Source organism: Camellia sinensis, chromosome 5 (genome assembly GCF_055761805.1).
Source record: "Camellia sinensis isolate YWXY chromosome 5, ASM5576180v1, whole genome shotgun sequence".
Classification (NCBI taxonomy): Eukaryota; Viridiplantae; Streptophyta; class Magnoliopsida; order Ericales; family Theaceae; genus Camellia; species Camellia sinensis.
This window is the reverse complement of record NC_138965.1, coordinates 143,317,634-143,331,449: the sequence shown is the minus strand read 5'-3', so window position 1 is coordinate 143,331,449 and position 13,816 is coordinate 143,317,634. Positions and strand designations below refer to the sequence as shown.

Here is a 13,816-nt window from a genome sequence, read left to right as displayed (position 1 = left end):
ATTAACTATTGAAATAAAATGTAAAAAGCTTATTTTATAGTGATTTAAAAATATGAAATATATTAGATCATACTTAAAAACTAACAAATATTGATCAAAATCTAGTTTAAACTCCAATAAATGTGATTTTGAAAAGAAAAAAATATGCATACCGGGTAAGTTTTTTTGAAATTGTGTGAAAAATAAAAAAATTCACGGTTCTGGTTACTGCAACTGTTACACTACGGGCTTTACACCCCGCAACTTTTACGCTACAGGCTTTACACCCCGCAACCGCAACCGCACCACTGCAACCACTTTTTGAAACCTTGATTGCAGTGATTTGAAGAGAACTTGTTTAGTGAGACGCCTCCGAGGGATGAAATTCTGGACGCCATTTCCGAATAGACAAATAATGTCCCACAATAACTCATGGACCATCAAAAAGCACATGATCATAATCATCCCTATTGGAAAGCCTTACCAAAAAGAAATCTGATCCTAGATCCACAATCTTCACATCTCCCATAGCTCCCCACATCTGCTGTAAATGATCACACATAAACGGAAAGCTAATGGACTTACCTAACAATTTCACAATCAGCACATTCCGCAAGAGTTACCATTCTTTTTATGAGAAAGAACAAAAGAAAAGTAAATCAATAACACAACTGTCTATCTTGTCAAAAAGATAAGGGGGAAAAAAAAACTATGGCATCCCTTTAGGCATTGGTTTTTTTGGGATTTTTTTTTTCTACTTTTTATCGACTTCAGTAATGATTCAAGATTTTTACTTTTTAGGTTCATCTAAACGAGGCAATCCTTACAAAAAATAAAAAAATAAAAAGGAAAAAGAATTTTTTCGAAAAAATTACACTATAGACGAAAAAACCAATGCATGTTTAGTACTTTCAAAAAAAAATTGCCTAAAAAGTGGGTTTTTTGGGGGGGTTCTTTAATGGACTTTAAATATGTTATAAATGGCGGGGCCAGGCTAGAATTACTCATGCCAAGCCCATCCCATAAAGTAAATGAGCTCAAAATCTCAGCTCAACTCATGGGCCAAATATCTATCTCAAGCCATAGAATGGGTTGGGCTGGTTAGGCCATCAAGCCCATGACCACCCTAACCTAGATGGATTTCAAAAGTACATAAAAAAACAACTAAAAGTTGAAAAAAATTCAATAAAAACAAAAAAACACCACCAAAAAAAATGCCAACTTAAAACTAGGAACTAGACTTGAGGCGCATTCGTAAATGGCAAATATAAACAAGAAACTTACAATCTCCTCTATAGGTACTAATGTGTCAATCCGGTGTACGTAGTAGAGATCAATGTAGTCCACACCAAGGCCCTTCAAACTAGCCTCACAACAGGAGCGCACATATTCAACAGTACCCTTCACTACAACTTGAGTAGGTTCCATTTTGACAATCCCAAATTTCGTAGCTAACTGAACTTTTTCTCGAGGCAAATCCTTTAATGCTTGCAAATATTAGGATCAACAACTGAAATATCACACAAAATTGCAAAAGCATATTCATTTTTGCTTTGGAAAACAGCCAACAAGACTCTCTTTGGTTTGATTTTTAGAATAAATTTTCTGAACAAAAAAATTCAAATAAACTAAAAACTAATTTGGTGTAGAAAATGAGAAGGGCAAATATGCAAATGGTCCCTGTAATTTACACGTGTCATTTTGGTCCCTCTAATTTCAATTTGCTCGATTTTAACCTTGAATTTTGAACTATGTATCATTTTGGTCCAATAGATAAGTTCTGTTAAGCATTTGGACGGAAAAGGCCCACGTGAACATGTACAGAGTTTTTAAGGGCAAAAAAGTCAATTTACTATCTCTTGATTAACTCAATGATTAATCCATCTAACTCCAAGTGAGTTAAGTCATTCCCATTTAACTCAATGATATGTATATATATATATATATATATATATATCTATCTCCGTACACAGAAGAGAGAGAGAGAGAGAGAGGATGTGGAGTGAGGAGGAGATGTCGAAGAGTTGGGGGTGGGGGTGTGGGTGGGGGTAGGGGTGGGAGAGGGAGAGGGAGGTAGCGTCGAGGGCCTATGAGGGATGGCAAGACAGCGTAAGGTGATGGCATGGCGGTTGCTGTCGCAAGTTTGGAATGAAAGGAGTGGGGTGATGGCTCAACATTGTGGAAGAGGCAGGGTGACGCGATGGAGAGAGAGCCCCTAAAAAGAAGAGAGTTTTAACCAAAACCCTGAACCCTATTCAGCTGAGGCCATTTGAGTCGATAGAGATCGATTCAAATTTTGATTTGTGTTGGGTTTTTGTATGTGTTCATGGTTACTTTAAAAGTTCCTTTTGTGTTCAAAATTGGGTTCAGTGCTATGACACGAGGGTTTGAATGGGTTCTTCAATGGCGTATTGTCTCAGCCTCTAGAGCTTCAAAGAGAAGAAGAATTGGTAGAAAAAGAAGCTCCGATTCGGCCCTTGGAGGTCCCTCTAAGAGATTCGAATCACCAACATTCACAATCGAGAAGGCTCGCGAGGCAAATTAGAGAGTACAAAACTCTATCAAGTTTGAATTTCGAGAATAGTGTTAAGAATAGTAGTAGTAAAAATGAGTTTTCAGGGATTTTGAAGTCGAAGAAAAAGGCATTCGAATTGGGAGAAGAAGCTCTGGGATGATCTCGAATCAGGGAAAGTTCGAAACAATGTGAAAAAGACTACAGAGAATCGAACCGAGTCATGCCCAAATTCGATTTCATTGTTAGGGTCTGAATTCATAAACCGCGGAGGAATCATTGTTTTTCTATGTGGATTAACATTGGATTTTCATATAACTGTTGTGGGGAAGCCGAGACAAGCTCACGCCGAGCACGACCCGAAGGTATCTTTAAACGATGGTCAGTATGTGATGGTGTCATAGTTTATGAAGGAATTGCAAGGTGTGAAGACTGTTGATGGAGAGGACTTCAAGATGTCTCTGTGTTGTGATTTTTGATCAAGGATAGAAAATTAGATTTTGTTCTGTAATTTTTGATAGTTATGATGATCTGTTGATGTTGGGATTGTTGTTTGGCTGTGGCGGCGACAACGGAAGGCAGTGGAACGACAGATGACGGTGATCAGTGGCTCTGTTTAATCACAAGCAAAGAAGAAGCTAAAAGAGAAAGAAAAATGTCTATTTTTCCCTTGGAAACCAATCACATGTCATTCACATGCAAATTTTCCGTCCAATTTCTTAATTTTCGTTTTCAATTGGACCAAAATGATACATAGTTCAAATTTCAAGATCAAAATCAAGCAAATTGAAATTAGAGGGATCAAAATGACAAAACGTGTAAACTACAGGGACCATTTGTATAATTTGCCCAAATGAAAAATACTCATCATTTTCACACAGTTTTATCTTTTGGGGATACAAAAATATTCTTTGAAAATTTGAAAATACCTTTTTGGGGCTTATTTTTATCAGACCATCTTCTATTTTATTCAAAAAAATTTAGAAAATAGATTATGAAAGTGAAACAAAATTTTCCAGTTAAACTCTGACTGTATTTTGTATGTATCATATTCTACATATTTATTTGTTTTCCCTTTTCTCATTAATAAGAACAACTACATTTATAGTTATAGTCTTACCCAAGTAAACCAGCAAAACAAAAAGTATTACTATCCTCCTCGAATATTTCATTTCTTGTTAAAAAAACTATGAAAAGAGAACACTCTCTCCCAAATGTAGCCTCCACTCTGTAGGTGTTATTAGTTCAAGTCTTATGTATCAGATCAATCTATAACACATCCTATTCCATGATGCAAGAAAAACAACAACAATCAAATCAAGTATACTACCAAAACCTTTCAAAAAGTTAGGGGAGTCTCCACTCTAAAGGTGTGAATACAAAACATTCATAATCAAGTGTTATATTTCAGATCAGTTAAAAATGCATCCCATTCAATGATGCAAGAAAAATGACAACAACATTAATAATCAAAGAAGTATAGCTCCAAGACCTTTCAAAACGAACTTTTTTCCCTTTCCTTTCTTGGACTCATAGCACAAATACTTCTAAAAGGAAATTGTATCTATATTATACCCATATTGGATATCGAAACTCCTCAGATACTCGCGGTTACATATCCAATACTTCCTAAAACGTATCTAATATTTGATGCCAATTTTGAGAAGTATTGCATACTTTCTGGATAATCTAGGTCACATATCCAAACTATTATGAAAATGAAATTGTAATAATTTTGCATATAATTAGAGTATAATTGTTAAAATAGATACATAAATAATTTTTCAATATTTTCTAATTTCTTACCCAAGAAGAAAATAATGAAATTAAAGTAGTACTCTACCTTTTCAAAAATTATCAAATTAGTTATTGGCTCAAAAAAACAAAAAGTAAACTAGCTCTTACTCTAATAATTAATAGAGATTATTTCATTTTTACCCTTATACTTTGTCACAATTTTCAACGACCCCTCCCAAACTACTTTTATTTTCACACGTACCCCTATATTATTTAAATTGCTATCAATTTTGCCCCTGCCATCAAATTTGAAACGGAAAAAAAGTTTAAAAAATTATATTTTGGCCCCAAATTTCAAAAGAATGATGCAGACCCACCTTTTTTCCTACCAGCAAACCACCACCAGCAACCACCACTTCAAGCCCTTTTATCTCCTTCGTCATAACTCTGTTTCGTCTCATTTTTATGTCGTTGGATTCAACTCACGGTCTAGTTTTCATATCACATCTCACATGTCTCATTCTTCCTCTTTTCGCATGCTATCGGAGCTCTGAAAGTCGATAAAAAAAAAAAAAAAAAAAAGACATTTCTTCTTGTTTTCGACTTTTCTTTGAGCCATCTTTCGGACTTCATATCTTTCTCAATTCTTCACAGTTTGACTTCATTCTTTCGCCATTCTCTTCACCTCACTTCCTACTTCGCCCTACACTACCTCGCTTTCTCACTTCTTCGTGTAATTGGCGGTTTTGGTATGCCGAAAGTTGTCCGGAAACTAATTTCAAAAATTTCAAAATATTCATCTTTTGTTTCTTTCTTCTCCATCCTCCTCATTCTTCTTATTCTTCTTCACTTATACATAAATTACCTATAGTTGCATAATTTACCTACTCAGAAACTCCAACCAAAACATGCAAAGTTTTGATTTACTATTTATGGCCTTCAATGCAGATGTTTCTATACAGCATTGCATGGTCTTCCTGGGTACTTCCTTGCAGCCCAAAAAGCTCTTGCAAGTTTTTTCCTTTTCACAGTAGTGTTATTGCTAATGGTTACCTAATTTGTGTTACCTCTTAGTTTCTCTAACAATTGTAATCTGGTAGGTTCTTTATGCGGCTGCTATGTGCTCTCTTCGGGCTATATTTACAACACCTTGTGTGAGTTCTATGTATCTTATCACAAACTCAGTCATGTGTAGTGACTAGTTTGAAGCTCATATTTAATGAATAGAGGATCTAAAAAATGTGCAGTTATGGAGCATTACATCTAAACAAGTTGGCCCCAATGAGCAAGTAAATCCTGAAAAGTGGCTGTTTTGGGTTGATCAACCATCATGTTATAAGGTTGATCAACCATCATGTTATCGATCTTTCTCTTGTTATAATTAAAAAAAATAAAAATTTTATTTTATTCTATTGATTAATTAGATTGTTTGATGAATTATAATTCTGGGTTTCTAATATTCGGTGTTTTGATTGTGTTGTTATGTCTCTTTTAGGATGCATGGTTTTGAATTGTTTGCTTTTTAAATTTGTGGGTTGCATTGGTTTTCTCTTTTGAAATTTTAGAAATTAATTTTCGGTCAATTTTCGGCATACCAAAACCGCCCATTACATGAAGAAGTGAGAAAGTGAGATAGTGCAGGGTGAAGTAGGAAGTGAGGTGAAGAGCATGGCGAAAGAATGAAGTAGAACGGTGAAGAATCGAGAAATATATGAAGTCCGAAAGATGGCTTGAAGAAAAGTCAAAAACGAGAAGAAAAATCTTCTCTTTTTTTTATCAACTTTCGGAGCTCCGATAGCATGCAAAAGAGAAAGAATGAGATGTGTGAGATGTGATACGAAAACTAGACCGTGAGTTAAATTCAATGACATAAAAATGAGGCGAAATGGAGTTATGACAAAGGAGATAGAAGGGCTTGAAGTGGTGATTGCTGGTGGTGGTTTACTAGTAGGAAAAGGGTGGGTTTGCATCTTTGTTTTGAAATTTGGGGCCAAAATGTAATTTTTTTAACTTTTTCCGTTTCAAATTTGACGGCAAGGGCAAAATTGATAGTAACTTAAATAGTATAGGGGTACGCGTGAAAATAATAGTCTAGGGGGTCATTGAAAATCGTGACAAAGTATAAGGATAAAAATGAAATAATCTCTAATTAATATCTAAATAATGGTTTCTCACTATTTTTGGAGCTTATGTATAATATAATACTAAAAATAAGAAACAAAAAAAGAAAAAGAAAAATTCAACATATCCTTGCCATACCCGTATCCAATTTTATTAGATTTTATTGTATGGCCGTATCCGTATCGTATTGTATCTGTATCCCGTACCTGTATCCCGTATCAATATCCTTACTTCATAGGTTGTTGGATATGGTCCAAAACATGCTTTGGGCAACATAAAAAATAGTAAAAAACATAATAAACAAAGATAGAGAAAGTATACCGAACCAAGCCAAGTCTTAAGTCCCATTAAATGAGGTCGGCTACATGAATCCTTCTCCTCCACTCGACTCTATCAAAGGCCATTTCGCTAATCAAATTAAGGAGATTCATATTTCTATTTACTACACTATCCCATATCAATTTAGGTTTACCCCGTGTCCCCCAACACTTCCATCTACTGTCACTGCATCACATCTCTTCACTACTGCCTCTGTTGGTCTTCGTTGTATATAACCAAACCATCTCAATCTATTCTCTCTCAACTTAGCTTCTATCGATGCTACTCCTACCCATTCTCGAATATACTCATTCCTAATTCTGTCTTTCCTAGTCTTGCCAAACATTTCCAAGCTTCAATAGGGATATCATCGGGTTCTAAAGTCATATTCGATTTCATTTTCTTAAGTGCAACCTCCACTTCAAAATTCCTAATCCTACGATAGACCTTATAGTATTAGTTTTCCTTATTACGGGCTAGTTCCTCCCTTATTGACCTACCTCTATGTTCAAAAAAAAAAAAGACACAGAAAGTGTGATTGGAAAAATGGAAAATTGTGTTTTAGTGGGACCAACTCAAAATAATTACAACTTTCATGAAGATACAAGTTGGTCTTAGTCCAGTATCAGTGAAAGTTGTGGCATAGAACACAACTCCCACTTGCACCTCCATAAAAATGCACTTTTTTTGAGTTGTTTCAACTAAGATGCCATTTCGCTAAGAAAAATTGATCTGGGATATATGACATCTTTTCAACAAGTCCTTAAATGAGCATAATCCTAACGGTCCTTTATACCAATGTAGAGTAGGGAAGAACTCATGTTTTCTTTTTCTTTTTTTAATTTTATTTTATAAATAAGAGTAGCTTTATTAGAAAAAGAGTATCAAGATGATACTAACAAAAACAATCCACACCAAGAAAATTACATCTCAGCCAACTAAGAATCAACAAAAATCAATAAGGAAAATAAATTCAGCTCAACCCTCCCCAACACCCAACAGGACGACACCACCAACAACAGGAACTCATGTTTTTCTTTTCAAGGATTCTCCCAAAAAATAGTTTCAACAAAATCTTTCAATTTCTTAAGACTTACTAAGTTCAATTCTTTATATTTCTCTAAAACAGAGTACGTTAAATGTAATAAATGGCTATAACCAAATTCCCATAACAAGCCCAGATGCTCAAGTACCATGTTAATGAAAGCATTACCTTTCCCACTAACATTTCGTTAGAGTGGTCAACACCATAAATATCTAACGTATCAAAGAAAGTAATTCCTTTACTGAATGCATACTTGATTATTGCAATGCCATCCTCATCAGAGACGAGAATTGTAAGCTCCACTAAGCCCCATACAGCCATAACCCAATTTTGAGACCTGAGAAAAAGAAGAAAAAAAAAAAGATTCCAAATTCAGAAAACGAATGAGAAACAAAAATACATTGACAAAACATTTCTAACACTCACACCTAGCCTTCCTAACTAGTTGGTAAAGGGTTTGACTCCCCCCCCCCACAAAAAAAAAAAAAATTCAAATTCCTATTAAAAGACATATAACTTAAGTTCTAAATATAGCTAAAGGTCACCAACTTTTATCATCGCAAACATGGAAAGATATATATAACTTTCTTCATAATATAATTTATTCCAAACATGGAACTAATCACAAGCATCCAACTAGGCAATTACATAAAACAACAATAAAAATCTGGTGACACACCATTTTGTTTTTAAAAATACTAGCAAACAAAAAGAAAAATGTTAAGTGTTATTGTTATCAAAGGGTAGTTTAGTACTTTAGCTTATGTTTATGTTTATTAGCTTAAATACGTATGCTTAAGTTGTAACCCTATCATCATTGAAATAATATTACAGCAGATGTTTCTCTCTTTCTCTCTCGGTTCATTCTTCTTCCTCTTCTTCTTCATCTGTGAAGTTAACATGGTATCAGAGCCTCCTCTTCCTCCTCGAAGAATTTTTCCTGGTTTTTCTTTACTTTCCTCTTGTTTTTTTTTCATTTTTTGTGTACAGTTTCAAAAAAAAAAAAAAAAAACTCCCCGTGCTCGAAATTTGATGGGCTTCCTCTATATGATTTTATTTAAATTTTTTGTCCATTGTTTGGCTGTTTTTCGATTTTTGGTTGATTTTTTGGGAAAACGACTGATTTTTCGAAACTCCTTGCTCCAGCCTTTTTAGGGCTAATTTTTCCCTTCTTCTCTTCTCCTTGGGAGCCGACTGGACCAATGTGGTAGGTTAGAAGTCCTGCTTTGATGATTTCTTGAGGTTTCTATAGTTGATTAGTCCTTTACTTGCTCTATCTGGCTTGTTTTGGTGTGGGTTTGCTTTGTTTTCACCCATATCGGTGCATTGCTGTCTCTAGTTGATTGTTTTTTGATTTGTTTGATACCTTGCTCTATTTTCCTATGGCTGGGTTCGAGCACCAAACTTCTAAGGGCCTTAAGGAGAAGGGATTGAGTCGTGGTGTGAATCTTGGTGATAGTCCTCTTCAAATTAGTCCTGTTAAGCTTGATAGTACCAACTACTTGATTTGGTTCCACTCCTGTAGTCTTGCTATCGCTGCTTGTCATTTGACTGGATATATTGATGGTACCCTCAAGCAACCTACTGATGCTAGTGATTTGTGAACTCAATGGATTTTCGAGAATGCTTTGGTTATGACCTGGTTGATCAATTCCATACAGCCTCCACTTAGTCAGACTTTCCTTTTGTTGGACACTGTTCATAAGATTTGGATAGCTGTGGCACAGATGTATTCTCAAAAAGGTAATGATGCACAGGCCTATGAGTTGCGGAAGAAAGTTCAGGGCTTAGATTAGAAGGATCGCTCACTTGCGGTGTATTATGCTGAGTTTAGTCGCTTATGGTAAGAATTGGACTATTACCAGAGCAGAGCTTTCAAGCTGTTTGTTCTCAGGATGCCTCTTTGTTTCAGCAGGCTATCGAGAAAGAACGTGTTTATGACTTCCTTGCCTAGTCCATCTCAATTTGGCAGCAAGGTTCCATCGGCTGATCAGGATCGCTTGAAGTGTGATTACTGTGGGAAGAACAGACATGACCGGGCACATTGTTGGAAATTGAATGGCCGTCCTTCTCGAGGCCGTGGTCATGATAGTGAAGTTCGTCCTCAAGCACGTGTCCGAGATTACTGCTAGCACCCCTACTGACACTGGTACTATTTCAGAGGATGAGCTACACACTCTTAGGCGTTTGATGGCTCGGCTGGATTCTACCACAACCTCTTCTTCTTCTGTTTCTTCCAACTTTGCTCACACAAGTATTCCTGCTAGTGCACTCAGTACATCCTCATCATCTCCTTGGATTATTGATTCCAATGCTACTGACCACATGACAGATGCCTCAAGTTTTTTTTATTCATATTCTGCTTGTTCTGGGTGAGATAAGGTTAGAGTGGCAAATGGAACTTTATCCTCTGTCTCTAGCAAGGGTTCGGTTCTTTGTTCCTCTTTATTGTCTCTTTCATCTGTGCTTCATGTTCTTAGGTTGCGTTTGGCAGAGTTTTGTAATTATGATTTGAGAGTATGAGTTGTATTTTGAGTTTGTGAGGTTTGGAATTATGATTTGAGTGTGGAAAATTTGTTTGGTAAAGAGTTTTGAAAATAGTTTTGAAAGAGTTTTGAAAGAGTTTTGATTTGAGTGGAGAATTGTTGATGTGACATTTGATATTTGATACAAAAATTTACAACTCATAACCAAACATACAACACAAAATTATTTTAAAGCACATAAAAAATTTAAAAAAATTCAGAAAATGTTTTTTTCGATTATATAAAAATTAGCATATCAAAAAAAAAAAATCCCTATTCCGGTCAACCGGCCGGACGACCGGTTAGGCAAAATTTGCAAAAAAAAAAATTTCCAAAAAGCGCGCCTGAGACAGAGTTCTCTGCAGAGTATTGGAAAGCTAATTCCAAAACTCCTACCAAACATGATATTCAAATGTAGGTGTAGAATTATATTTTCAAAACACAACCAAACGGAGCCTTAATTTTTCTACTTACTCACTCTCTGTTAGTAGTCTTACTACCTCTATAAATTGCTTCGTGACCTTTTTTCCTACTCATTGTGTCTCAGGAAGTGGCTACGAGGAAAATGATTGGCAGTGGTAAAGCACAAGATAGACTGTAATTTCTGGATGCTATTCCTTCTTCTTTTTTGTCATCTCAAGCTCTCAAGTGCACTACTAGCTCCTCTCTTCATCTCCTCCATCAGTGGCATCGTCGTTTAGGTCATCCGTCCTTTAGTGTTTTAGAGAAACTTTTCCCTTCTTTAGTTCATGATTGTCCTAGGCATAATTTTGGTTGTGATGCTTGTGAACTTGCAAAGCATGCACGTACTTGTTATCCTTCCATTAATAAAAGTAGTTTTCCTTTTATGCTTATTCATACCGATGTGTGGGGCCCCTCTCCTGTGGTTTCTACTTCTAGGTATCAGTTGTTTGTTACTTTTATTGATTGTTATTCCTGTGTGACTTGGATTTACTTGCTTCGAACTAAAAGTGAAGTGTTTTCTTGTTTTCAAATTCTTCGGAGTGATAATGAGACTGAGTATGTTGATAGAGCTTTTCAGGCATACCTAAAGGAGCAAGGCATCCTTTATCAGACTAGCTGTGTTGGCACTCCTCAACAAAGTGGAGTTGAACGCAAGAATGGCCATCTTCTTGAAATTGTTCGCTCTCTTTTGCTTACCATGAATGTCCCTCAGTCTTTTTACGGTGACGCTGCTTACCTTATTAACCGTATGCCTACTAGTGTCCTCCAATTTCAAATTCCTCTCGAACTTCTACCTGTCACTTATCCCACCCCTTCTCTTCCTCCTCAGGTTTTTGGGTGTGTCTGTTTTGTTTATCTCCAACCTCGTGCTCATGGGACACTTAATCCTAAGGCAGTGCATTGTGTCTTTATTGGCTATTCTGCTACTTAGAAGGCTTACAAATGCTATGATCCATACACTCGTAAATTGTATGTTAGTATGGATGTCACCTTCTGTGAATCTAAGTCCTTTTTTATTTCTTCTCCTCCATCTCCTCAGGGGGAGCGTGTTACGGATGAAATTGCGGATGAGTCATATCAGCATGAGTTATCTTTTTTCCTTCCCAGTCAGCGGTCTATTATTTGTGGTGAGGGGGAGCCTAATAGTTCTCTTGATGTGGAGCTTGACATTGGTGGTCGATTGGACAGCGCTGATCTTAAGACTTAATCACGACATCAGAAAGAATAGACTCCTCTTGTGCCACCAGGTCAATCATCATCCCTTGTGCCAGCTCTACATCTTGTTTCGGCTTATTCTGCAGGTAATGACCCTCCGTCTACTTCTCCATCAGTAGTTAATAGTCCTATTGTTGATGATTTGAGTCTTCCAATCGCTCTTAGAAAGGGGGTTAGGGCTTGTACTCAACACCCCATTTCTAAATTTGTGTCATATGATTTATTGTCTCCTACATATTGTGCTTATGTTTCGTCTATGTCTTCTGTGTGTATCCCATAGGGTTGGAAAGAAGCTATCAATGATCCTAAGTGGAAAGTAGCTATGGTAGAGGAGATGCAAGCTCTGAGCACGAATAACACTTGGGAGTTGTTTCCTCTTCCTAGTGGAAAAAAACTAGTAGGGTGTAAGTAGGTGTTTACCATCAAGCAGAAAGCAGATGGGACAATTGAACGGTACAAAGCAAGATTAGTGGCCAAGAGGTTTACCCAGATGTATTAATTGATTATCAAGAAACCTTTACTCCTGTTGCAAATATGAATTCCATTCGAGCTCTTCTTTCTTGTGCTGCCAACTTGGGATACAACTGGATGTGAAGAATGCCTTTCTCCATGGTGACTTGGAGGAGGAGGTGTATATGGATATACAACAGGAATTCTCATCTCAGTCTACAGTTGGCAAAGTTTGAAGGTTGAAGAAGGCTCTATATGGTTTGAAACAATCTCCCCGAGCTTGGTTTGACCGATTTCTAAAGGCCATGTTGAGATTTGGGTATAAGTGGAGCAATGCAAATCATACCATGTTTGTCAAACACAATGCAAATAAGGTTGTTGTGCTTATTGTATATGTGGATAACATAGTAGTGACAAGAAATGATGAGGAGGAAGTGACGCATCTCAAGAGGCAATTGGCCAAGGAATTTGAGATCAAAGATGTAAGAACCCACATTTTATGTCTTAATCATGTTCATGAGCATATGTATGATTATGGGTTATTAAGCTTGCGTGTGTATGTTCGTGACTTGTCCCGCTTAAGTGAGTGAGATCCATGCCTTGATTTGATACCTTTGTGATTTGTTTAAGTGTTATGTGCTTGCCCAGGTTGTGATTAGCCGACGTCATTCCAAGCCGAGGTCATTCTCAGTTTAGAAGTATCTTGGAACCCCTTGTTGACCTCCGTTCATGCCTTGACACATTAGCCGAGATGTTACCTTGTACCCCAGTGATCTCGTCCTGGAGCGGTATGACCTAGGCCGAGGTGTGGCGCATCTAGGCCAAGATGTGGCACAGCTTAGTCAAGTGTTGTCCTTTCTAGCCGAGGTCATTGTCACCTTAGTTGCCGAAGTCCTTTTTGTTAGCCGATGTCACCCCTTGCTGGAGTATCGTTCCGTGTAGCTTGTTAGATACGCCTTGTTATTATCCGATGTCGTTGCCTTGTCAGGAAGCCCATACCGTTTTGCTTGTTGAACACCCTTCCACCATGCCTTGTCTGGTCTGTCAGCCACCTTTTCACGGTGAACCCAACCAGTCGCCGCCACGTGTCCCAACAGAGCTATTAAGCCCAGAACCGAATGAGAGCACTTATCATTTCTTCTTAGTGTTATAACCTTGCCTTGTAGAGAGAGAAGCTCTAGGAAGAAGAAGGAGTTTTAGAGCGAGAAGTGAGTCTTCAAGCTTGATTCCTTGAGATCGAACCGTTAGATTCGTGTTCTAAGGTTAGATTCTTGCTCCGCTCTTGTTGTTCTATATGTTTATAATATTGCATTGCATGATTGAATATGATTTGTAAGCCATGCATCGTTTTGAAATTCGGTTTTAGAAAAGAGAAAATGACATTCATGTGTTCTTCGAGAAAGTCATGTTTTGACCCGAAAGCTTTTTGCCTAGACTCATGTTTTGTGT

At 37.0% G+C, this 13,816-nt stretch overlaps 1 protein-coding gene across 1 annotated transcript; it reads right to left on the bottom strand.

Annotated features, from left to right (window-relative positions):
• Positions 1-246: 246 nt before the first annotated feature.
• LOC114298432 (putative aldo-keto reductase 1) lies at positions 247-8,033 on the bottom strand. Its single transcript, XM_082872174.1, has 4 exons — positions 7,881-8,033; positions 1,264-1,458; positions 464-523; positions 247-366 (listed from the first exon to the last, which is right to left on the bottom strand). The coding sequence occupies exons 1-4, from the start codon at positions 8,031-8,033 to the stop codon at positions 247-249; spliced, it is 528 nt and encodes a 175-aa protein (XP_082728300.1).
• Between the last annotated feature and the right edge of the window lie 5,783 nt (positions 8,034-13,816).

Excerpts from the sequence above, each read along its gene's own strand:
- LOC114298432 (XM_082872174.1), bottom strand. The coding sequence starts at position 8,033 with ATGGCTGTATGGGGCTTAGTGGAGCTTACAATTCTCGTCTCTGATGAG. Across the intron at positions 524-1,263 it reads TAGTACCTATAGAGGAGATT|CAGATGTGGGGAGCTATGGG; the intron begins GTAAGTTTCTTG and ends GATCATTTACAG. Across the intron at positions 367-463 it reads TAGGATCAGATTTCTTTTTG|AATTTCATCCCTCGGAGGCG; the intron begins GTAAGGCTTTCC and ends AATGGCGTCCAG.